Source organism: Opisthocomus hoazin, chromosome 5, assembly GCF_030867145.1.
Source record: "Opisthocomus hoazin isolate bOpiHoa1 chromosome 5, bOpiHoa1.hap1, whole genome shotgun sequence".
In the NCBI taxonomy this organism is placed as follows: Eukaryota; Metazoa; Chordata; class Aves; order Opisthocomiformes; family Opisthocomidae; genus Opisthocomus; species Opisthocomus hoazin.
Window position 1 is genome coordinate 84,435,022 of NC_134418.1, and position 25,421 is coordinate 84,460,442.

At 52.0% G+C, this 25,421-nt stretch overlaps 1 protein-coding gene across 1 annotated transcript; it reads right to left on the minus strand.

Moving 5' to 3' along the window:
• Positions 1 to 7,267: 7,267 nt before the first annotated feature.
• Positions 7,268 to 8,291, minus strand: GSX2 (GS homeobox 2). Its single transcript, XM_075420151.1, is given in 3 exon segments — positions 7,268 to 7,611; positions 7,807 to 8,075; positions 8,077 to 8,291. Coding segments are annotated over 3 exon segments (828 nt in total).
• Positions 8,292 to 25,421: the final 17,130 nt, after the last annotated feature.

Consider the following 25,421-nt stretch of genomic DNA (forward strand, 5'->3'; position numbering starts at 1 on the left):
CCGGGACCCTCGGACCGGGCCGGGCCCCTTTCCCCGAGGGTCCCTCCGCCAGGGGTTATTCCCGACACCATCTAACGCTTCATTATATTTTATTCTGCGGTTAAACCTCGGACCCTGCGAAGGAGCGCTCCCGCTTCCTAACGCCCCGGGGTGACGAGGGTTAATTGGCAAACCCCGCACCCCGACGCGATGTGCCATTACGGGCTGATCATACATTCTCTATATGATATAAATAGCGGCGAGTGGGGGGTGGGGATATCCACCGCGAATTACCGCTAATTATTATTTGGGTACCAAGCCACCACTTCTGCCCGTTGATTGGCACCGGTGCCTCCAGAGTAACTTCCCCACCACCACCTTGTTTCGTGTTTTGACAGTTTAAATCCAGGTCTGCGCGACATAGAAAGCCAATAAAATCCTCATTTCATCGTTAATCTGATTTCATCGCGGGGTAGGTTTTTACCCTCACACCTGCGTGGCAGGGTGTAATTCCATTAATAATAATTTAAAAAAAAAAAAAAAAAAGAAGAAAATCAACATATTCATCGCATGTCTTTTCCCCGATGATATATTGTGAGCAGTGCGAGTTGAAAAAGCCATTTATTCTCACCGTGAATGAGTCTGCCTGGAACTGAAGACTTCACCTGCCTCCTCGGTCAATTAGGAATGTATCGAAAATTCTACCAGAAAACGAGTTAAATTAACCGTTGGCTAATTTCCTTCTGTCCCTCCTACATAATCCCCCCTTTTCAGCTTGCCCCAGAAATTACCACGTGTTGCAAAGGTTCAAATAGTGCCTAATGAAACGGTGACTGAGCGGTTCGCCCCAGCCCACGGCGAAGCCCTTTCGCTGTGCCTTCAAAGCCTGGGAGGGGGGGGGCAAGCTGCGGCGGTCGGGGGTCCCCACCGTAAAAAAAAAAATAAAATTAAAAATAAATAAATAAATTAAAAGTTTAAAAATAAAAATTTAAAAATTAAATAAAAAAGTAAAATTAAATAAATAATTAAAAATTAAAAATTAAAAAATTAAAAATTAAAAAATTAAAAATTAAAATTTAAATAAAAATAAAAATTAAATAAATTAAAAATAAAAATAAAATTTAAAAACAAAAAATAAAACATAAAAAAATAAAAATTAAAAATTAAAAATTTAAAAAATTAAAAAATTCAATTATCTATATATAAAAATATATATAAAATTCTCGATTTTGGCAGCAAAATCTGACCCGGCTGGGCTGCCCCGGGCAGGGGAGAGCTGCCCTCCCACCCGCAGCAAGACTCCCATGGGTGGGGGGGGACGGGGGACACGTCTCCCGTGGGTGGGGGGGACACGGGGACCTGCGGGGCAGCGGCTGCGCGCAGACGCGGGGCGGGGGGAGAACACGCGTGGGATGCCCGGGGGGGCACACGCACCACATACAACTCGACTTTCCAGATCTCAGGTGGGTGGGGGTAGCAAGCCTGTGTTCCCCCCCCTTTTCCCCCCCCCCCCGCGGCGTCCCCGCATCTCCGCGCTCGCACGGAGCCGGAGCGTTTCCTCCCTCTCCCACGGCGTTTCCAACTAAACGGTCAAACCCGGCTTTTCCCGAGGTTCCTTCGCTTGAGGACGGGAAGAAAAACCGAGCCAGGGTGGGAAACTTTCTTGGCAAACCCCTCCCGGAGCGGAGGAGCCCAGCCTCAAGCCCTCGCTCCTGCCCGCAGCGGCTTTGGATCCCCGAACCGGGCGAACCCCGCGCAGGGAGCGGAGCGGCGGAGCTGGAAGCGGCGAGGCTGACACAAAAAGTCACCGAAGCGCTACGGTTCTTGCCTGGAAGTGACAATCCCCCCCTTTTTCTGGAACCGTTTGAAATAAAAAAGCGTTTGAACCCGCTTTTCAATGCCTCCCGATCCATCTTTGTCTGCTCCTCGGAGCAGCGGGCAGCGTAAAGCGCAGCCCGGCGAGCCCCCCGCGCTCCGGCTCGGGCGGTGCCGGCGCTGGGCTGGAAATCGCCGCTCCGTCGTTCCTCTGAAACTTGTTGGGGGTTTTGCTGGTTGTTTTTTTTTTATTCCAGAGCACGTAGCACACGCTTCTGATCTCTTTGGGGTCGCTTCCAGCAGCTGAAATCCTCCCCCCCCCCTCCCCCGGGGCCGGGGGATGCTCGGAGAGGCCGGGGGATGCTCCGAGGGATGCTCGGAGGGGCAGGGGGATGCTCCGAGGGGCAGGGGGATGCTCGGAGGGGCTGAGGGAGATGCTCCGAGGGGCAGGGGGATGCTCGGAGGGGCTGGGGGCGATGATCCGAGGGGCAGGGGGATGCTCGGAGGGGCTGGGGTGGATGCTCGGAGGGGCTGGGGCATGCTCGGAGGGGCTGGGGGGGATGCTCCGAGGGGCAGGGGGATGCTCCGAGGGGCAGGGGGATGCTCGGAGGGGCCGGGGGGAGGTGCTCCGAGGGGCTGGGGGATGCTCGGAGGGGCAGGGGGATGCTCGGAGGGGCGGGGGGGGGGGTGCTCCGAGGGGCTGTGGGATGCTCGAAGGGGCTGGGGGCGATGCTCCGAGGGGCAGGGGGATGCTCGGAGGGGCTCGGGGGGATGCTCTGAGGGGCAGGGGGATGCTCGGAGGGGCTGGGGGGGATGCTCGGAGGGGCCGGGGGGTGCTCGGAGGGGTCAGGAGAGGCTCGGAGGGGTCGGGAGGGATGCTCAGGGGGGCTTAAAGAATAGAACAGAAAAAATAATGGAAAGAAGGAAAAGAAAAATAAAACAACAGAAGGAAGCTCGGAAGCTCGGAAGGGTCGGGGGATGCTCGGAGGGGCCGGGGAGGATGCTCGGAGGGGCCAGGGGAGACTCGGAGGGGTCGGGGGAAACTCGGAGGGGTCGGGGGATGCTCGGAGGGGCCGGGGGGGATGCTCGGAGGGGCCGGGGGCGGGATGCTGGCCGGATTCCCGGCGCAGTGGCAGCCGGACTCTCGCTTCCCGGCCGTCTTATCCCTGCGGGCACAACAGAAATCCACGAGTGGGCCTGATCCTTTTGCCCGTGGCCTCTTCCTACGGCTGAGCCGTGGGGCTGAACCGTGCAAGGGGGGGGGGAAGAGCCCTGGGCAGCGGGGCTGGGTCAGGACAAGTGGGAGTCAAAAACCAGGACAAGCTAGGGATGGGTGCAGGGGGGTTCCGTAGATCACCCCTTCCCTTTCCCAGCTCTTCTCTTCTACTCTGCCCTAGTGAGGCCCCATCTGGAGTCCTGTGTCCAGTTCTGGGCTCCTCACTTCAAGAAAGATGAGGAGCTACTGGAGAGAGTCCAGCGGAGGGCTACAAGGATGAGGAGGGGACTGGAGCATCTCTCCTACGAGGAGGGGCTGAGCGAGCTGGGCTTGTTCAGCCTGGAGAAGAGAAGGCTGAGAGGGGACCTTAGAAATGCCTCTAAATATCTGCAGGGTAGGGGTCAGGAGGATGGGGCCAGACTCTTTTCAGTGGTGCCCAGCGACAGGACAAGGGGCAACAGGCACAAACTGAAGCAGAGGAAGCTCCAGCTGAACAGGAGGAAGAACTTCTTCCCTCTGCGGGTGACGGAGCCCTGGCCCAGGCTGCCCAGGGAGGCTGTGGAGTCTCCTTCTCTGGAGATATTCCAGACCTGCCTGAACGCGGTGCTGTGCAGCCTGCTCTGGGTGACCCTGCTTGGGCAGGGGGTTGGGCTGGATGACCCACAGAGGTCCCTGCCAACCCCGAACATTCTGCAATTCTGTGATTCTCCAGTGGGGAAAGTTTTCAGCCATGCCTGGGGTGGACACCAGGGCAGGACTGGGGAGAGAGGTGCCTCTGCTGTCCCAAAATTCGCAGACGTCGCTCGCACAGGCGTCACGGGCATCCCTCCCACCTGGTGGGCAACGCGCTGTGGGTGCTGGGACCGTGCCCGGGACGTATCTGCTGCGAAAAGTGGGAATAAGGCTGAGAAGTTGCATGGAGCCTCACGGCTTGAGGGCCCTGCTGCAGTGGTGGCCTGAACCTCTCCGAGGCTTCGCTCTCACCTCCAAAGAGAAGCGAATTTATTGCTCCCATGGGAGAGATAAAGATAAATGCAGCCATGCTTCCAGTGCTCTCCAACATCGTTGTGACAAGCACCAAAGGAAAATGAGAGGGTGCATTTGTTTCTTGTTCACTGCCCTTGCAACAAACATGGTTTGGGATCACACCGAATGGCAAAAGGAAAAACGGGTTATCCGGCTGCTGTCCTCTGTCCCCCGGGCCCTGCAGCCTCTGCTGTCACTTCTGCTCCCAGCCCTGTTGCTGACCATGTCCTCTGCCTCAAGGTCTGCCTCTGGGATGACAGAATCACGGACTGGTTTGGGTTGGAAGGGACCTTGTGGACCAGCTTGTTCCAACCCCTGCCCTGGGCAGGGACCCCTTCCACCAGCCCAGGGTGCTCCAAGCCCCGTCCAGCCTGGCCTTGAGCACTGCCAGGGAGGGGGCAGCCACAGCTTCTCTGGGGAACCTGGGCCAGGGCCTCACCACCCTCATGGGGGAGAATTTCTTCCTTATATCTAACCTAAATCTCCCCCTCTTTCAGCTTAAGCCATTGCCCCTGGTGATGCCATCTTGTTCCCCACGCAGACATCCTCTCCCAGCAGGCTAGGGGTCACCCAGTTCCTGCCAGACTGGGTGGTGGCAGCTGAGGTCTCTGCCGCGTCCGTCCCCAGCCCAGCCGGCTGCCGAGCTCTGCAGAACTCGCAGGAACTCAACATCTTGAAGACCCTCGCAGAGCTGTCGTGCCAGCCGGCCGGTTGGCATCGATCACAGGACTGAAGACTTAGGAGGGAGTGAGGGTAAGTGGCAGAGAGCTAACCAGGGAGACAGCACAACCCTCATTTCTTTAGGAAACCAACGATGAGAGGAATCTTAAAGCAGGAGCTGAACGCTGCCTGTCTTGGGCACTCAATGAGTGTGGGGGGAGGGAAACCCTCCACTTTGCACTTTGTGGGAGAAAAAAAAGAATAGAAAGAAGGAAAAAAAAAAAACCCATAAGGAAAAACCCCAACTCATTAGAATGTCAGGGCACAAGGCGAATGGATTAAATTTATCTAGGAAAATCTTTTCTTTTCCTAACTGTTGAATGCTGGACTCGAAAACCCTACAGCACGTCTGCTGTGGGTTAGGGTACGGGCGGCTCCCAGCAGCGCTCCCGTCTCGCTGGCTTGGGCTCCCCGGTGCTGGGTTCGGGTTGAGCACTGAGCCAGCCTTACGTGGGGGGAAATCACTGCACCGTTTTTCTTTTCCTGAATTTTTAATATGAAACATTTGCTTTGAAATAAAGAGAAAGCTGGTGAGGACAGCAACTGTCTTGACAGTATAGCTGGCATGCATTAATATGTCCCTGTTTCCTTTCAGCCCTTGAAAGATACAGAAAAACATCGATTATTACAAGAAATACCAATTTAATTTTCCTTTTAAGAAATTGTTGAATATTGCAATGAAGAGATCCCTTCTTTTGTATCTCTGGAGGAGGTTGCCCAGAGAAGCTGTGGCTGCCCCCTCCCTGGCAGTGCTCAAGGCCAGGTTGGATGGAGCTCTGAGCACCCTGGGCTGGTGGAAGATGTCCCTGCTCATGGCAGGAGGGTTGGAACCAGATGGTCTTTAAGGTCTCTTCCAACCCAAACCATTCTGTGATTCCATGATTCTATATTATAGTGTAGTATAGTATAGTATGTATATTATATTATATGGATTAAAGGATCAAGCTAGATGCAGGGGGAACCGAAGCAGAGGAAGAACAGTCTCCAGAGCCCACCTCAGCAGATTTTAGGGTAAGAGGAGGGGGGCCCCTCAGCTGGGTCCTCCATGAGGTCCCCAAGGAGGTCTCCAGGCCCACGAGCCTTTGGCCCTCCGATCCCCCCAGCCCGGCCAGCGAGGGGACCACCGACATCCCCGTCTGCCCAGCCGGGGTGCTTGCTGCCAAACCTCTGTACAGGCACTCAGCCAAGGCAGAGGAACAGCCAGGAGACAGAAAAATGAGATTTTTGTGTTTTTTTTCCCAGTCCAAGCTAGAAACTTCTCTCCCAGCTTTCTGCTCCCGTCCCATCACCCTGCGGGCATGCTGGGTGCTGCAGAGCCCACCCCAGGCCCTCTCCATCCCACCCCAGCGCTGCCCGCGCACCCGACCTCTCCTCCGAGGTGAGCACGCGGCGAGGGCTCCATCATCCTCCAGCACCCAAGGGTGCCAGGGTTAGTCACAGCGGCCCCAAGCAGGCTTAATCACTTGTTTCCTAATTAGAAGCGGAGCAGGCAAGTGGAATTGGAGACACCTCCAAGCCGGAGCTCTGTTAGGGATGAAGCACGAGAAATGCAGGGATTATTCGGGGATTATTATTTACCTAAAGGTCTCGCAGTGGTTTTGGGTCAGGAGTGCAGGTGGGGTGAGTGGGAAGCCCACCCCAGGGAAAGGCGTGAGAGGGGATAACACCCTTCTGCCCCGCTCACGCACCGTCTGCCAGCGCTGCAGGAACCGGGAAAGGGAGCTGTGAGGCAAGAAGCTCCTTTGGGACAGACCGGCTCCAGCTCTCCAGCTCCATCCCACACCACACCACCTCCGGATGGACGCAGGATGGGTCAGGGCGGGTCGGCTGGAGAAGGGTCCCCCCTGCCCCCATCCCCTGTCCCCCCCCCCAAGCCAGCCCAGGACGCGGGGGAATGGAGAACGCGTTCGGGTTCGCAGCCGACGGCGTTGATTTCTCATCTTGGCGGGGGTCGGACACGCGTAGGCCGACGCGCTCGCCGCACGAAGGACCGCAGCCCGCCCCGGCCAGCTGGGAGAGGGAGAAAACAACCAAAAGAGAAGAGTTCAATTCTCCTCTGATCTCATTTATTTAAATAAATATAAATATAGATTTGATATAAAACATTCACAAACAAACCGCCTTCCCGAACGCCCGACCTTCGTTTCTTCTCTGAAGGAGTCCGTCCAGGAGGTTCTCAGCCCTGCGGGTTTTTGTTTGCTCTTCAGTTTTATAAAAGTTCCAAATGCGGTGGTTTTGGGGTTGGGTTTTTTTTTTTAAATTCCTTGAAGTGGCCTGGGGGTGGGGGGAGGCACGGCGAGCCGTGCGCGTCCAGTCCCGCGTTACCAAAAGCAGGTGTCCGCTCCCAGGGCTGGATAAATAACATTTTAGCGGAGCTCTCACGACTAAAAACACTTAGATTCAAAAAAAAAAAAGTTAGATAAAAAGAAATATCTTCATATATCTCTCTCTATGACTGTGGAGGGGACTGGGAAGCGAAGCACCCAGCTGGGGGGGGCTGCAAGGCCGGGTTCATAGCGGGGAGATCTCCTTCTCCTCGGTGGCCGAGGAGGGGGACAGGGACTCTTCGTCCTCCGACCTGGGGTAGTGATGCCCTTGGCCGGTGCCGCACTTGCAGCCGCCGTGCGAGTTTCTCTGGGTGCCTTTGCCTTCTTTCTTGTGCTTCACCCTCCGGTTTTGGAACCAGATTTTCACCTGCTTCTCGGAGAGGTTGAGGTAGGTGGCTATCTCGATCCTCCGCAGCCGCGACAGGTACATGTTGGAGGAGAATTCCCTCTCCAGCTCCAGGAGCTGGGTGCTGGTGAAAGCCGTCCTCATCCTTTTCCCGTTTGGGATTTGGTTGGAGTCGGACCCTCCTGGGGTGGGGGGGGGAGAGAAGGGAGAACTTCAGCGGGACGGGGGATAGGAAGGGAAAAGTTGGGGGGGGGGGGGGGAAGAAAGAGAGAGAAAAGCCGTTCTGCCGCAGCTCTCCCTCCCCGGGGGGAGACCCCCTTCTCCCGCTGCTCCCCCCCTCACCCCACCACCCCCCAAGAGCCCCCCGAATCTCCTACCCATGCCGAGGCAGTGGAACCTCCGCGGGTCGCCGACGCTGTAGGCGGGGGGGTGATGCGGTGGGTGCCCCAGGGCGGCGGGGGCAGCGGCGGGGGGGGGCGGCGGCGGAGGAGGAGGAGGAGGAGGAGGAGGGTGAGAGTGGCCGGTCCTCGGGCAGCACTGGGCCTCGGCGGCTGGGAAATGGGTCTTGAGGAGGGGGATGGCGTCGGCGGTGGGGAGCTGGGTCTTGAGGAGGGGGATGGTGCCGCCGCCCCCCCCCCCCCCCGCCTCCTCCGCGGAGGTGCGAGGTGACACAGAGAGGGCAGACGCAGAAAGCCCCGCTCTTACGGGACGGGCAGCCCGGGCCGGAGACCGACATGACGAGGGGGGAAGGCACGCTGAGAGGGATGAAGAAATCCTGGCCGTGGTGATGCTCAGGCAGGGAAGGAGCCGGCCTCGAGGAGTCTTTGATGATTAAAGAGTCGACATAGAAAGAGCGGGACATTTCGATGGGGGGGGGGGGGGGGTCCGAAGGCGGGGGTCGGCTCTGCCAAAAAGTCGAAGGAAAAGGCGGGGGGGGGGGGGGGGGGGGGTTGTTCCTGCTTGGCCAAGTCGCCACTGAAGTCCTGGCGAGGCGAGAAGGTGCTTATGTTGGAGAGCTGAACAAAAGGGTCCCCGGAGAGGGTTGGTCTTAAAGTCCCCCCGCCTGGATATCCCCCCCCCCGCCCCCCTCCAGCGCCGGGGGTTTTATATCAACTATTTAAACACGTGATGGCTGAAAGCCTCGCAGATCTAAATCTCCCCGGCTTCCCAGCAGAGGCTGTCGGGGGGGGGGGGGGGGGGGGGTAAGGAAAAGAAGGGAGGGGGCGGGAGGGAGCCCAAATTGTGCGTGGTCGCTGGCTCCAGCCCTTCGCCTCCGCCCCGGACCGGTGACAGGAGCGGGGAAGCCGGAGAGGGGGGGGCCCGGAGGCGCATCCCCCTGTCAACACCCCCCACACATCCCCCCCCACAGCCGGGGGGGGGGGTAAAATCGGCCGGAGGGAGCTGCTGCGAGGGGGGATCCCGCTCCTCTCCCGGCGGGGAGGGGAGCGGGCGGTGCGCTGAAACGAGGGGGTCCGCACCGCCCCCCCCCCCAAATCCGAAGGGCCAAGACCCTCTCCCTGCCCACCCACTACACGCAGGAGGCCCTTTCCACGCCAGGGTCACAGAAATAAAGTGAAGGATCACAGAAATAAAGTTAAGGATCACGCGTGTCTGGGCATACACACGCACGTCGGGTGGGTTTGGGGGTTTTTTGGGGTGCGTTTTTTTTTCCGCCCCCCCCTGCCCTGTTCACCCCCGGCGAACCTTGGCAAATTGGCAATTACCCCGACGGGCAAAGCCTTGGGATATCTGGTATGGAAACGGAAAAGTCCCAAGCGAGCTTCCCCGGCCGCTGCGAGACCGCAGCTCACGAACGGCGACCGGGGCGGAGGGGGGGGATGGGAAATTCTTTGATCTCCACCAAGTTTGCTGGAGCAATCATTCAAAGTACAAATTGGATAAACACTTAAATACGGTCGGTGGCTCCGGAGCGGTTCAGATCGCGTTAGAAAGGGAAGGTATTCCCGGCGTGTGAAGCGATTTTCCGCTGACCTGGTTTCTGGGAGTTTGAGCAGAAAAAGGCGATCGCTGGATCTCGGCGGATGCGGAGCGGCGGTGGAACCCGACCGCGGGTCCCGTCCCGCTCGGCTCGGAAAAGGGCAGCGACAAAAATTGTGCTGGAGAGCAGAAAACGCAGCCTACGCCTGATTACCAGAGGCTGGAGGGGAAGGGGAGGGGGCAATCAATGGCCGTGGAGGGTTTAGATGGGGTCCAAGGGTCCCCAGGTCATGCTGCAAGCCCCCCTCCCCTGGATAAAACCCAGCAAAATAAATCCGCTGCCCCGCTTTCTGATGGGGACGGCGTTGCCTCAGCCCCAGCCTTGCTAAGAGAGGGGCCAGGTCTCGGCCCTGGTCCCCGGTCCCCATCCTGCCCCCCCTCCCACTCCCCAAGCAGGGGCCAGCTCGCCCCCAGCCCCTCTCGCCTTCGCCCCCTCCCCGAAGCGTCGGACGTTTTTGGTTTTTGTTTTTTCTTTTTAGGGACACCCCGAGCTCGGCGACCTGAGGATTTATGGACGGCAATTAAAGTTTTATGAATTGGAGCCGAGGTCGGTTATGGAGCTATTTGAATGTGATTAGAATTCAATTAGAAAGTGTTTACCGGCCGGCGGGGCTCCGGGCTGTAAACAGACAGCTATTCCAGCAATGCGCTAATCCCGCGTCTTGTGACCGCAATTAGGGACTCGCGGGGTTTAGGCGGGTCGGCTCCCACCTCACCTGCTTTGCCCCAAAACTTCTCCCCTAAACTGCTGCCGAGTTCTCCGAGAGCTCCCGTGGGGCTTCGGTCACGGGCGTGGGGTTTTGCCCGGCTCTTCCCCGTCTGAAGCACAGCTCGTCTGGCGGAGATTTGAGTTATCTCCGCGTTTTCTTGCTTCTTCTTATTTTTTTTTTCTTTACGAGACGCTATTCCGGAAAATAATAATAATGAGAAAATTAAAAAATAATAAAATATAATAATAAAATATAATAATAATATTAATAATAGTGGTAATAGCAATAATAGTAATAATAAAAGCCCTGTCGACCTCAGTGGAAAAAACTCTCTGCGGTGATAGAGTGGATCTGAGGAGCGGGCCGTCGTCAGGGAAGGCAGACAGAGCAAGAGTCGGATCAAAATCGCAATTTGTAATTGTTATAATAAACCCAGTGCGGTGATAAAAGAGAAGAGGGGGAAGAAAAAAAAAAAAAAGAAAAACAAAACCACAAAACCCAAACCCACAAAGAAAAACCCACCCCTGACAGCCAGAGCAAGAAAAGAAGTGATTTGCGAGCAAAGATATCCCAAACCAGGCGGAATGATGTCAGGCGTGCGCCCACATCACATCGGCCTCGTTACGATTTTATTTTTCAATAATTCTGTCCGATAAAATTTCATTGTCCATTAAGTAATCCCCGAAATGAGAGCTCTTATGAGCCTATAATGAGCTCTAATTGCTACGACTGGGAGAGCCACGTGGAAGGATTTAGAAGGTATTAAGCAGTTGGGTACAGAGCACAGGCTGTTACCTAGCCATTACTTTCATAATTCAAGGAGAAAATTAGTCCTTTTAAGGGAAAATCCTTTGATTCCCTTCATTCTGCTCGGGGTGACAGAGTATAGCTTTGTCTGCCTTTAGTTCAAGGCAGTGTAACAAATGAGAATGTAACGAAATTGCCCCCTTTTGAAAGTGGAGCGGTTCAAAAAGAACATCAGAGCCGCTCCCCTGGTCCGCCGAGCGCCGGACTGGGTGCTGGTCCCTCTTTTCTTCCAGATGTCTCCAACACCTTTATGTGGAAGAGATTCACGGCTTAAACGACAAAAGCAGACCCCTTTCCCTTGCCTCCCCCGACCCCCGCAGCTCGGCTTTCAGGCGGAGTTCACGGGAGGAGCTGCCCGCCGACGCCTTCCCACCAGCCAAAAAAAAGCACCCCCAAAACACCCCAGAAAACCCCCCACCAACCCCAACCCCAACCTTTGGGCCGTGGCCGCCAACATCACGGCGGTAGCGCTGGGATGGGTCCGTCCCCAGGGGGGGAAAAGCCCCGCTCAAAACCGAGCCCCGCGTGGGCAAGCGAGGGGCCGCGGGCTCCTGCGCTGTAATCCGCATTTATTCGCTGGTCTAACATTGATTTCCTATCAGTTGCCAAAGCGATCGGCGATCTCGAAGCCGGGTTTCGCGGAGCGGGCGCAAGCGAGAGACTCGCCCCCAGCTCCCATTAAGGGGGTCATTATAAAAGCGTGAACAAGTCTATTAATGTTTTATTGAAAGCGCATCGTTAACTTGTATCCATCCTTTTCTGAAAGTGGCATTGTGATATTGCTGTCTGTGGCACATCTTACCCAATATAGCCCGAGATTTCTCCTTTATCTGTAACCAAGCAACACTTTCTGAATACCAAAAATTGAAAAGAACCGCTTAGTCTTCAAGAAAGTCCTCAATAGTAGTGGAAAAGAACAAAGATCCAGGAGACAACAAAATGCCACAGGGGTGACTTTTCATGAGCAATTATCTCTCATTAATCAGAAGAACAGCTGCAATATTAATTTTCTCTCTTTCTTCCTCTCTTTTCACAGTCCCCAACATTTGAATAATCATAAATTTTGATTTCATGGAGCGGCAACATTGCCAGCGCCTTCGCGACACAAGCTACCCACGCAGGGCGCACGCTTTGCACACAGCTCCGATTCTAAAGGCTGCCAAAAGAAGAAAGTAAAGAAAAGAAAAGAAGAGGAAAAGTTTGGGCTGGGTTGCTTTTCCCCCCCCCCCCCTCCCCTTCCCCTCGGAGCACGGATTAAGCCGGGGATCCGCAGCCCCTTCCCTCCACCCCTGCCTTCTTTCACCCGGGGGAAAGCAACGGGCGAACGCAGCGAGCGTCTGCGCCGGCCGAAAGCGTGGGAGTTTCGACAACGTCGCCGTCCATTTAACTTCCAAACATGAAGCCAAGCGTTGTAGATCTGTCCAAAGAGACAATCTTTGGGCGGAACGCGCATTGTGAGACATCAAAAGGGCCCTGGCGTCCTGGGCACTAAGAAGCGCATTCAGCAAGGAGGGTGCAATGCCTCCCTTTTCAGGGGCTCAGCCGCCCGATTGTTTAACAAGGCGCGTCGCCGCGGCGAGAAAACCGCGCTCCTCCAAAGCTACGGATGTAACGTTAAAAATTGCCTTTTTTTTTTCTGGGGGTGGGTGGGTTTCAAAGAATTTCATGAAGGGTAGGGATGGGAGGGTGCAGTGCTGCCTGCCCAGCTCCTCGCTGCCCGGCGTGGGGGGACACAGAATCACAGAATCACAGAATCACAGAATGGTCGGGGTTGGCAGGGACCTCTGTGGGTCATCCAGCCCAACCCCCTGCCCAAGCAGGGTCACCCAGAGCAGGCTGCACAGCACCGCGTCCAGGCGGGGCTGGAATATCTCCAGAGAAGGAGACTCCACAGCCTCCCTGGGCAGCCCGGGCCAGGGCTCCGTCACCCTCAGAGGGAAGAAGTTCTTCCTCGTGTTCAGACAGAACTTCCTCTGCTTCAGTTTGTGCCCATTGCCCCTTGTCCTGTCACTGGGCACCACTGAAAAGTGCTTGGCCCCATCCTCCTGACACCCACCCTGCAGATATTTAGAAGCATTTCTAAGGTCCCCTCTCAGCCTTCTCTTCTCCAGGCTGAACAAGCCCAGTTCCCTCAGCCTTTCCTCGTAGGAGAGATGTTCCAGTCCCCTCATCATTCTCGTAGCCCTCCGCTGGACTCTCTCCAGTAGCTCCTCATCTTTCTTGAACTGGGGAGCCCAGAACTGGACACAGTACTCCAGATGGGGCCTCACTAGGGCAGTGTAGAGGGGAAGGAGAACCTCCCTCGTCCTGCTGGCCACACTCCTCTTGATGCATCCCAGGATGCCATTGGCCTTCTTGGCAGCCAGGGCACACTGCTGGCTCATGGTCACCCTGTCGTCCCCCAGCACTCCCAGGTCCCTCTCCACAGAGCTGCTCTCCAGCAGGTTCACCCCAAGCCTGTACTGATGCATGGGGTTTTTCCTCCCCAGGTGCAGGACCCTGCACTTGCCCTTGTTGAACCTCATCAGGTTCCTCTCTGCCCAACTTTCCAGCCTATCCAGGTCACGCTGAATGGCAGCACAGCCTTCTGGTGTATCCACCACACCTCCCAGTTTGATGTCATCAGCAAACTTGCTGAGGGTACATTCTAACTCTTCATCCAGGTCGTTGATGAAGAAGTTGAACAAGGCTGGGCCCAGTACTGACCCTTGGGGGACACCACTAGTTACTGGCTTCCAACTAGACTCAGCGCCGCTGATGACAACCCTCTGAGTTCTGCCATTCAGCCAGTTCTCAATCCACCTCACCGACCACTCATCCAGCCCACACTTCCTGAGCTTCTCTAGGAGGATATTATGGGAGACAGTGTCGAAAGCCTTGCTGAAGTCTAGGTAGAAGGATTCAGAACACTGCTACGGACTCAGGAGCACGCCAACCACGGCCAGCTTGGTTTTCACATTGATGTGTCACAAATCAACACAGGAGTGACACTTTGTAGTAGTACAGGCACCAATCCAGCAAAGAAACCAACAAGATTTGGCAGTCAGTGGGACCAGCCTGAAAGAGGGGAGATTTCGATTAGATGTAAGGAAGAAATGTAAAGAAGAAATTCTTCGCTCTGAGGAGGGTGAGGCCCTGGCCCAGGTTTCCCAGAGAGGCTGTGGCTGCCCTCTCCTTGACGTTGTTCAAGGCCAGGTTGGACGGGGCTTGGAGCAACCTGGGCTGGTGGAAGGGATCCCTGCGCATAGCAGGGGGTTGGAATAAGATGGTCTATAAGGTTCCTTCCATCCCAAACCATTCTGTGTTTCTATGATTCTGTGTAATATTAAATATCCAATTTAATTCCTACCCTTGAAATTCAACCCTCCTGCACCTTGATCCTTACGGGTCATGTTTAGGTTGAAGCATTCTGCTTGACAGTGACCAAAAAGTAGTCTTCAGAATTTAGGAGCTGCCCGTTTCACAGTCTGAATGCTGTATGAATTTTGAGTTCACCTCAACCAGCCTGAGATGGATTATAATTTCTTTCCTTTTTCCGGGAATGAAAGTATGGATGTGGGATAGCCCAAGAACTGCAAAGTGATGGAGGAACTTGCTGAAGGAGAGAGGATACTACTCCTGCAGACTCAGGAAGCAGAGGGGGATACATTTAACCATGGAGTTCCTCAAGGATAAGTCTCAGAAGCAGCCAAATTACTTGGTTTAATTTGTTTTCCTGGCACAGCCAACAGGACTACGCTATTCCTAAGGAAAAGGTGAAGAAAGTATCTGCAGAAGCTGGAGGGCCGTACTGGAAGAAGTGGATTCTCTGAGGAGTACAGAAGTGCAATGACAAAGCTAATACAAGCCAGGAGATCCACGGCTGAATCCATATTGTGGATTCCACAGTCACCACACTGTGACTGAGGCACCTGGGCACGTTAATACGTGTTTATGAAGCATTGCTGTGGCTGGTCAGGCACAGAGCACAACACGCAAGGTCATTCCACGAGGAAGATGGAAATAATAAAGCCACTGTGGATGGAGAAACCTTGTCTGGGATAGTGGACAGCTTTCCACCTCCATCTCAGAAAAGACTAAATCAGAGCGGGGCCAGAGAACAGCTGTGGGAATACAGCATCAGAGGAACATGGACCCTCATGAGAAGACTCAGAGAGAGGTGACACGGCTATTGCTGATAGCGTGCAGGTAAATATTCATGAGACAGAAGAGCTATTCCATCTAAAGAAGAATATCACCACAAGAACAGATGGGATATGCTCTGGTCATGCAGAAATAAAGCCTGGAAACAGAAAAAAAGCGCTTCTAAGTATGAGAGGAGAGAAGTTCTGAAACTCATTATGGGGTTTACCAAGGGGAATATGAAATGGAAGTAGTTTTAAGAGAACACTTGACACCTTCCTGGCCTCTACACAACAGTGCCTGAAGTTACGGGATTATTTTTTCTGCAGTGACGACACACACAAAGAGTGCTCAATATCCATTTTGACATAGTACTGAGTGAAAAATAAGTTGTTGATTATTTGAGGGAATGTATTTTCTAAGCAAGATGCTGGACTGGTATTCCTAGAAACTAAGGTCCAGAGAGCAGCTAGAGCATGGATGGAAGCAGCGCTCTACCATGTCTGCCCTGTCCTCTATCCTGCACCATCTTTGTTCGTTGCCTGATCAGTGTTCTGGAAACCGTCTCCGCTTATGTGGAAACCACTTTTGTCTTATTTTTTTTTTACTTTTACTTTTGCTGTTAAGATATTGGAAGACAAAAGCCATGTGTGACAAAATGGTGGGTTTTTTTTTCAGGTGTCGGAATAAACACTGGTCTGATTTTGATATGATCTAGAAACCTCCACAAGAAATAAAACTACCACCTCGTTTCTTCAGCTCCCTTTTCACAACGTAGTCTTAGCTTTGCCCAAGCAGCCCTTACGTGAAAACACATCTCTAATGCCTGCAGCTGGAAGCAGCCATGTTTCAGTTTCATCCTTTTATAGGTCTTTGTATCCTCAATTTCAAACAAAGCAACAAACCCAAAAGTTTCAAGAAGCAGAGTCTCAGCGACGGGCAGGCTGGCGGTACCCTACCTCCTGCCTTGCTAGGAAGAAAGTAACGTATTAAAGAAGCATGCGATATGAGCATGTCAAAATGGAAGCAACATGATTTTTATTAAAGTGGTATCAAGAAGTTTTGCACAGCTTGTCTCTTCTTATTTATAATGAATACATCGTGCAAGCTTGCATTCAAAGCTTTATCTTTGAAAAATCATAGAAACAGTACTTTCATGTATTTTATGATCTTGTGTAAGTATACTAGTTCAAAGCTTATTTAGTTTGCTACAGTGTTCAGGCTGTAGAAAAAAAAAAAGGAAAAAGAATGACAGCAGTCCTGAAAACTAGTTTATATGGTTCAGAGCGCTACTCTAGTGAAAAGGAAAGACATTAAAATGGGAAAAATAAAATACAGTGTGAAGCTTCTGAAGGAGGAAGCAGTATTGGAACCTGAATTGCCAGGAGATGTAACTAGGAAGGTATAAGTCACAATTCTAAAGCGAAAATGAAATAGAATTACTATTATACATTGACCAGATGAAAAATCAGCAGCTGAGAAAGAGTCCAGCGCTTGCAGAGCAGCTCAGACTCAAGTATCTCCACTTCAGCCATCCGAGTTCTCTCTGTTACAGTGCATCTGAACCAAAAAACTAACATTCCTATTGAAGCTCTTACATATCTAGGACACAATTAACACTACAGAGTGTAAGAGGCACAACTGCCCGTGCCCTCAGGCACGCTGAGACATCCACTCGCTGCAAATCAGAAGATGGAAAGGTTTGTAACTGCTCTCAGTTGCAGGGCTGTAACACGGAGTTACTCTGCAGCTATTCCGAATGGTGCAGTGGGAGTAGAATTTGGCCTGGCGTTTTCAAAGGTTAGTTAAACAAAATATGACCTTTTTCAGGCTAGGAGAACAAAAGAGGTCAGCTCATTCTCCAGAGCTACAAAAGCTCTTTCAAGGGTACCAAAGAAATAAAAATAAAAGCCATGATCACACTTCCTAGATGCACACATAGAAACGACGCTTGTATGTCGAGGTATCACTCAGAGGGAAAAACCCTGGGAGCTTCCCAATCCACGAGAGCCCTGCCAGCAATTCACCCACTATGGGGAAGGTACGGAGATTCAGACGATCAGTTTTGCCCAAAATCCGAGGGCAAGGGAGCTGCGGATCCGCGACGCGACCCAACGTCTCCAGTCTTTTGGAATCTCACAGAATTGCAGAGAGTCTGCTGAATCTGATTGACTGTGCTGTAACAACTCCTCGGGCAAAGCCTCATGCAGCTTCCCCGTTCCCTTGTGGGCAAGAGTTTATACAGGTCATCCTCTCGCTCGCCAGGACCTTCTGGTACAAGCTGTCCACCGTGTACAAACAGATCCGCTGCCCAAACTCAACTGATTGCATTCTCTGCTGCAGACTGGAATAGTTACTCTAGTCTGTTTGAAGAGGGAAAACGACTCTACTCAATCTCTTAACTGAGCTGCACCAAGATTTACAAATCTGGTCACAAAGTGCCTTGGAATTGTGTGTGCAGTTCTTTCCTCTTCTGCTTTTTTCACCCGTGCCTCAAGGAACTGCAGCATTCACACGGTGACGGGATAGCGCGCAGATTTTCACTCTGCTACGTCAGGGCTGATGCTTAGGGCGAGACTGCCAGCAGCCAAAAATGAACTCAGGGGGGGAACTGGATCTTGAAGAGAGGTGATTCCTTCCCAATCTCTCTCTCGCTTTGAAATGAAAGCAAGTCTCTTCTCAGGCTGCAAATTATTCCGATCTCTCTGGCTTTATGACAGAGGTTGGAGCTGTTATTTGTTCTTTACCTTCCTCGAGGACCTCATACTCTCGGAACGCAATGCATTCCACTATAAGTACTTTTGTCACACTTTAAGTGACTTCTCAGAAGATGAGCATCTATTTTTTTTCATGCTGTTAGACCATTTTTCGATCATGCCTCATATCATCAGAGAGAAAAAAAATGTTCTTGGAAAAAGAAAAGATGTTGTTTTAAAGTGCTCAGAAGGAAATGAAATCGTCTTATCTGCAAGCGGCAGGTGCTAGAAATCTCTCTTTGCTTATACGCAATAGGAACGGACATGTTAACATACCCAAATACTAATGAACATTCAAGTGTGCAGAGGAAATCTCAGTTGTTCATGTTTTGATGATTTTAGATGAAAGACATCCTTCCCTGCTCTCTTTAGATCAACATTTGTCACAGCAATTAATGAGGAAGTAATTATAATGTAATTTGTCAGAGTAATCTGACAGGCAAAGAATTATGTTCTCAATCCTGAAGGAATACATAGTTCTGTTTTTCCGACAGATTGGGTACATGTGGGTGGCATAGCAGAGGGTATTTGCCTTTAAGCAGGATAAAAACTTTGGCACTTTCCAGTCTCAAGCTGAGACGGACAGAGGCATTGTCTAATTCTCTAAAATCTGTTACACGAAGGCATTCTATCTTAACAACAGTCAACTTGATTTTTAACACTTTCTTCTAATAAAGGCTGCTTCTTATTACGGTGACTCTGAGACTTGCAGTTCAGTTGCAGCAGTTGAGTAGTCACTCGCTGTTTCTTTAAGAGGGTGAGTAAACATCTTAGGAATTCAGTCATATTTACCAAGAGAAAAATAACTCTCCTCCAAATAAATATAAACTGTGAGGGGAGGCATCAGAGGATGGATAAACAAAGGAACAAGTCAAAATGAAAATATTAAATGAAAATCCCTACTGATGTTCGGGGGGGTATGATCGCTCCAGCAGCAGCCAGAAGAGCCCCACATCTGTCACTGCCTTTCTTGTTTGGTTTCTGGGTTTTTTTGAGGATGGAAGTCCACCATGGATTTACCCAGCTAACAAGATCCGTGTCTCTAACAGCCACAGCAGAGAATTCAGCCCACGATATTTCTCGACACTTTTCTCAGCACTTCAGCAGACACTGTGCTTACAAGTGATCTTCTGAAGAAAGGTTTGATGTACTTTTGCCATTTTGAGAACGTCTTCAAAACTCAGAACCTGCTGTTCCATTTGTATGTTTAGATGACTTTGTTCCATGTTGGTTTTTAGTGGACTTTATGCTTTCATACCTGCAGCATAGAAAACGCCCATCGATTTCAAGGCTACAAATATCTCACAAAAAAAGAAAAACAGAGACTTTTTGTGTGTTTCTGTTTAATTTACATGATTATAGGAAAAAAAATCCAACTAGGATTCTGCTATATTAGGATGGTAAAGGAAGAAACAAGTGACCGTACATATTTCCTATGTCAGCGAGTCCTGCCGACGACAAGAAGAAACCCCCAATGTCACACCTAAAACCATTCAAGGGTTCATCCTGGCTGTAGGTTATGTGGAGCACAAGTAGATCTTTAAGTCAAGCACATGAGAAGTTCTTTTTGGATTAGGAGATTCTGCCTTCAATAACATGCGGTCATGAGGTCCTTGGAAGAGCAGGGGTATCCAACCGCACCCGTCCACAGTTTTAGCAGACTTGAAACTACAAGGGCTCTGTTCTTCATTTTGTTAGATGTTAAAGAAATTCTGAAAAGGAATTATCTGCTTTTCTCTTTACATAAGATCTATGCTTTCTGTATTTTATTTATAGAGTCTCTTTATAGAGCCCCTTTCAGAAATACAATTTTCTATATAGACATATCTTTTGAACTCTCCTCATTAACCTCATATTAACGCAATATAGGAAGCTGGACCAAAAGGAAAACAAAACAAATTGCTTGAGCGGAGGAAAAAATGTTAATAAAAACATAAAGTGAATTGGAGCTATTCACCATACCTTTTTACTCTAAGAGCTCGCTCAATTCTGCATCATGAAGTCAGCAACAAAACTCTGACTTATCGTAACGGTTTGGTGTCAAGACTTCCCTTCGCCTTTTGCACAGAAAATCTTGCTCAGTTTACCTGCGGTTTTACAGAGATTTTGAAAAATAATCAGTTAATCAGCAAGAAACAAGCCAATGAAACTGGTCAAAGAAACAGACGCAATCCTGTGGCTCTAACGGTACGTCCTGCTGTGTGACTTGTAGCTACCTACCTGTACCTGACTTTGCCTTTCCACATTTCTGCAATACCACACCTAAAATCATAGAATCATAGAATCATAGAATCATAGAATGGTTTGGGTTGGAAGGGACCTTAAAGATCATCTGATTCCAACTCCCCTGCCACGAGCAGGGACATCTTCCACCAGCCCAGGTTGCTCAGAGCTCCATCCAACCTGGCCTTGAACACTGCCAGGGAGGGGGCAGCCACAGCTTCTCTGGACAACCTGGGCCAGTGTTTCACCACCCTCATGGTGAAGAATTTCTTCCTAATATCTCATCTAAATCTGCCCTCTTTTAGTTTAGAGCTGTTCCCCCTTGTCCTATCACTACACACCCTAAAATCTTGGGTTTAGGTTTGGTTTTGTTTTATACTGTTTTGTTGAAACTCGAGGGGTGGTGGTGACTGATCCCATCAGCAGGAATGTTTACACCATCAGCAGCACTTCAGCCAGGCTTATCAAGAGCAACAGGACATTTAAGCAAGACAGAAGAACCAACCCAGGAACGAGAGGCTCTGTCTCATGGGAAGGAGCTGATGTGGCAGGAGGTCTTGGGGCAGGTCCTGGGGTCGGTATCCTTGGCGGTTCGCTACTGTCCTGTAGCTTTGCTAAACTCCCTCTGTGGTGTCAATGAATGTGAGTTCTAGTCTACAGTTTCTATATTCCTGCCTCCAGCTTCTCCACCCTCCTATCCTCCTCTGCTTGCCATCTATTCCCTCGCTATCGCCACCCACTCTTGCTTTCCTTCTTACTACCTCTCTTCTCTTAATTGGCCAGAGAAAGAAAAAGAGAAGCTGCTCCTGCCAGCTTTGCTTTGCTGTTGAGTGGTGGTAAGGGTCCAAAGAAGAAGGTTACTCCTGCACCTGCTGCTTGTTCTTTGGTGCCCTGTTGTGTGAAACAGTTTCCTTCAGAAACCCAACAACGTACTAATTAACGAAGGAAAAGACAGGGAGAAACAAGCCAAAGGTGTGGGAGGAATGAGGCCAGTGACAACGGAGAAGGTGTTAGAGGGAAGCAGAGGAAAGAAGCCATGACGATGGGGGAACTGGGAAAGAAACGCACAGAGCAAGGAGAGGGACAAACAGTAAAGGAGCAGAAGATAAATAAAGTGGGCGGTGAAAGAGAGGGAACTGGAATAAAGAGCTACAGAAAAAGAAACGTGACAATGATTTAGAGTCCCCTTTAGACCACAGTGCGCAGCCCTTACAGATCAACAGTGAGGACAACGTGTACCTCGATCAGAGGGAGTTGTCCGTGGCACCAGTTCCTCCCCACTGAACTGCTGGGTGGAGTAAACAAGTGCACTGGGGAGAGCACTCCTACCCGGAACAACACCACAGTGCTCTTCAAGCTGGATTTTAGTCCTACTCTCTTTTATTTAGATATCAAGAGTGGCTTAAAAATTGTCATGGTTTAATCCAGCAGCCAGCAACCCAGCACTAGACAGCCGCTCGCCCACCCCTCCCCTTCTCCCGCAGCGGGATGGGGAGAAGACATGGACAGAACGGGAAACTCGTGGGCTGGGGTAAAGAGAGTTTAATAAGGCAATAAAGGAAATATTAATTCTATTAATAATAACAATGATATTAATGAGTATGCAAAGCAAACTGTACACAATACAATTTTTCTCACCACCCAATGACCAATTCGCAGCCAGTCCCCCCGAGCAGAGATCGCAGAACCCGAAAACCGCAGGTTTCGCTAAATTCCCAGAGAAGTTAGAATTCCCATACAAGAGAGGATTTGAACTTGTGGAAACGAGAAGAGCAGATTCCTGCCCCTGGCCAACCTCTGTTCCTAAAATCAGCGTGATGTCCATAGTATGGAATATTTCCGCTGGCCAGCCGGGCTGTCTGTCTGTCTGTGCTCCCTCCCAGCTCCCGCACACCTGCTCGTTAGCTGAATGTGAGAAACTGGAAAGAGTCCTTGATTTCACAGCAACAACTGGAAGCATCATTGCTATCAACATTCTTCTGGTACTAAATCCCAAACACAGCAGCTACCGGGAGGAAAATTAACTCTATCCCAGCCAAAAACAGGACAAAATACAAAATCAGTACAAGCCTGGCATTACTCTCAGCGTTCCCAGAGAAAGCCCTGTGAAGAGGGGAGGTGTCCCACCATTTTGGGTCAGAGCACACACCGAAACAGCCACCAGCAAACGCTGTGATGTGAAGGCGCGGACTTGGGAGCATGTGGCTGGCAGGGGTCTGGCGTGTGACAGGGAGGTGACAGCAGCAGAGGAGAAGTGACTACTCACATGACACTCCTTGAAACAGAGGAGAGAGGCCCACGGCAAGACCTTCCTTAGTGCGTGGTAGGATGCCAACTGTACAAAGCAGGGGGTTCACTTACTGCCTCGAAGGGTGGTCCCGTCCTGTTGAAACCAGTGCTGAAGGTGCTGCTAAATGAGATGGAGAGACAGCAATCTCAAGATTAAGGCCATTAATTCCTCCCTGAAAACCAAGTGCCCACATGAGACGATGAAAATGTTACTTCAACCGAATTTTTCACAGGTGGCTGCTGGCTGCACGTACATCGGTTTCAGCGCCTGTCCCAGAAGGCTGGTACGCTGAAGGGTCCTCCACTCACCACCGCCGTCAGTCGCTGCGGGTTTCCTCTTCCTTTTGCCAGTGTTAAATTTGGTCTGTTTTCTCAATTTCAGGACTGGTAGGCAGAAGCAATGAGTCATCAGTCCCACTAAATCCAATTTCTATGTGTGAGACGTATGCAAAAACAGTAACTAGGTAAAAAAACACCACCCGTAAGCATACTGGCATGAAAGCAAACTATCACTCAGGGGAATTCTGTGTTATTCTGCAGAATTCTCTTATCTGGGAAATGAAACCTGTCACAAGCAGCTCATGACACAGAAAGACTTAGTTTTCCAATGTGACAGTAAAAGATGCTGCTTTTTTTCCTTTACAGCAAAGGTAGCGTCACGGACTATCGTACAGCTACGCTGCTTCTACGCTGGTTTTACAAAGAGGGTAAGCACCGTCACAACTTTGGACAGACTTCATTTCTGAGAAACACACCACGAGGATCTCGATGAGCAGTGGAGGTTAAGAGGCAAAGCAGTCTTTCAGAAAATGGGCTGATCGGTATATATACTCTAACGAGACAGGAAAAAACAATGGCAGGTTTCAGAATTAAAACGATCTAGCAGTGGAGATTTCAAGTATGAGGAAGGGGCTATTGTAACTAAGATACCTGGAGTAAAGGACTGAGGAAAGGGAAAGAGGTATGCAGAATTCTCTTCATGCTCATGAAAAGCAGGTTCAGACGCTGTGTCTTGAGAAGTCTTTCGTGTCCCTGTAACTGCCCTATCTATACAGTAAATACTGCTATGAGTACATGATCCACCTGTTTACTCTGTCAAATTCTGTTGAGGAGCTACTGGAAAAAGTCCAGCAGAGGGCTACGAGGATGAGGAGGGGACTGGAGCATCTCTCCTACGAGGAGAGGCTGAGGGAGCTGGGCTTGTTCAGCCTGGAGAAGAGAAGGCTGAGAGGGGACCTTATCAATGCCTATAAATATCTGCAGGGTGGGTGTCAGGAGGACGGGGCCAGACTCTTTCCAGTGGTGCCCAGCGACAGGACAAGGGGCAACGGGCACAAACTGAAGCAGAGGAAGTTCCAGCTGAACAGGAGGAAGAACTTCTTCCCTCTGAGGGTGACGGAGCCCTGGCCCAGGCTGCCCAGGGAGGCTGTGGAGTCTCCTTCTCTGGAGATATTCCAGACCCGCCTGGACGCGGTGCTGTGCCCCCTGCTCTGGGTGACCCTGCTTGGGCAGGGGGTTGGGCTGGGTGACCCACAGAGGTCCCTTCCAACCCCAACCATTCTGTGATGCTGTGAAATATAAAAGATCTGCTCTCCCTTTTCAAAACGTCACCCTGCTACTGTGAAACGCCATGGCAGCGCTGCCTTCCCCCATCGCCATAGCGGCCGACCCATTGCTATGGCCATTGCTCGCCGGGGTGTTTTCCAGCCATCGCTTTCGGTTTTGGTTTCAAATAGCAAAACCGCAGAGAGAGACCGAGAGCTCTGCTGATTTTTAGGGTTTTCTGGTTTGCTTTTGTATACGCAGCCCCGAGCGGGGCTGTTCCTCTGCAGCTTCACTCTGTTCACTCTGCGGTCTGTGGAAACAACGGTCTTGGCCATGGGAGAGGGGTGAAAGGCTACCGGAGGTATGGCAGAGCCAGACACCGATGGCACCGAGGGACATTGATAGGACTGAGGGACACTGAAAGGACTGAGGGACACTGACAGGACCAGGGTACATTGACAGGACCGAGGGACACTGATGGGACTGAGGGACATCGATAGGACTGAGGGGCTTTGGCAGGACCGATGGACATTGATAGGACTGAGGGACACTGACAGGACTAGGGTACATTGACAGAACCGAGGGACACTGATGGCACTGAGGGGCTCTGACAGGTCCAGGGGACATTGACAGGACTGAGGGACACTGACGGCACTGAGGGACACTGATAGGACTGAGGGACACTGACAGCACCGAGGGACACTGATGGGACCAAGGGACACTGATAGGACCGAGGGACACTGACAGCACCGAGGGACACTGACAGCACCGAGGGACACTGACAGAACCAAAGGACACTGATAGGACTGAGGGACACTGATGGGACCGAGGGGCTCTGACGGGACCGAGGGGCTCTGACGGGACCAAGGGACATTGACAGGACCGAGGGACACTGATGGCACCAAAGGACACTGATAGGACTGAGGGACACTGACAGCACCGAGGGACACTGATGGGACCAAGGGACACTGATAGGACCGAGGGACATTGACAGCACTGAGGGGCTCTGACAGGACCAAGGGACATTGATAGGACCGAGGGACACTGACAGGACCGAGGGGCTCTCACAGGACCGAGGGACATTGATAGGACCGAGGGGCTCTGACAGGACCGAGGGGCTCTGACAGGACCGATGACAGGCGGCCATTTGGCACCGGCCCTCGCCTGAACTGCCCAGCCCTGGTGAAGGGCCGCTCACCTCCCCCCTGAACTACCCCGGGGGGACCCCACAGACAACCCCTCAACCACCAGCAAACCCCCAAGCCCCTCGGTTCCCCACCCGCCTGCCCCAAATGGGGCTAAAAAAGGGTGGGGGGGGGGGGGAAGAAGACAGCCCCCGGCCCAGCGCCCGCGCCAGGCCCTGAGGGCGGGAAGCGCGCGCCCCGCCCCGCCCCGCCCCGCCCCGCGCGGCGGGTGGGCGGGGCGCTGCCGGCGGCCGGATGTTGTTGTTGTTGTTCCTGCCCCGCCCCTCGCCCCCTCCCCTCCGCGGAGGGTGACGGGCGCTTCCTCGCCCTCCGCCGCTTCGCTTCGCCGCCGCCCGCC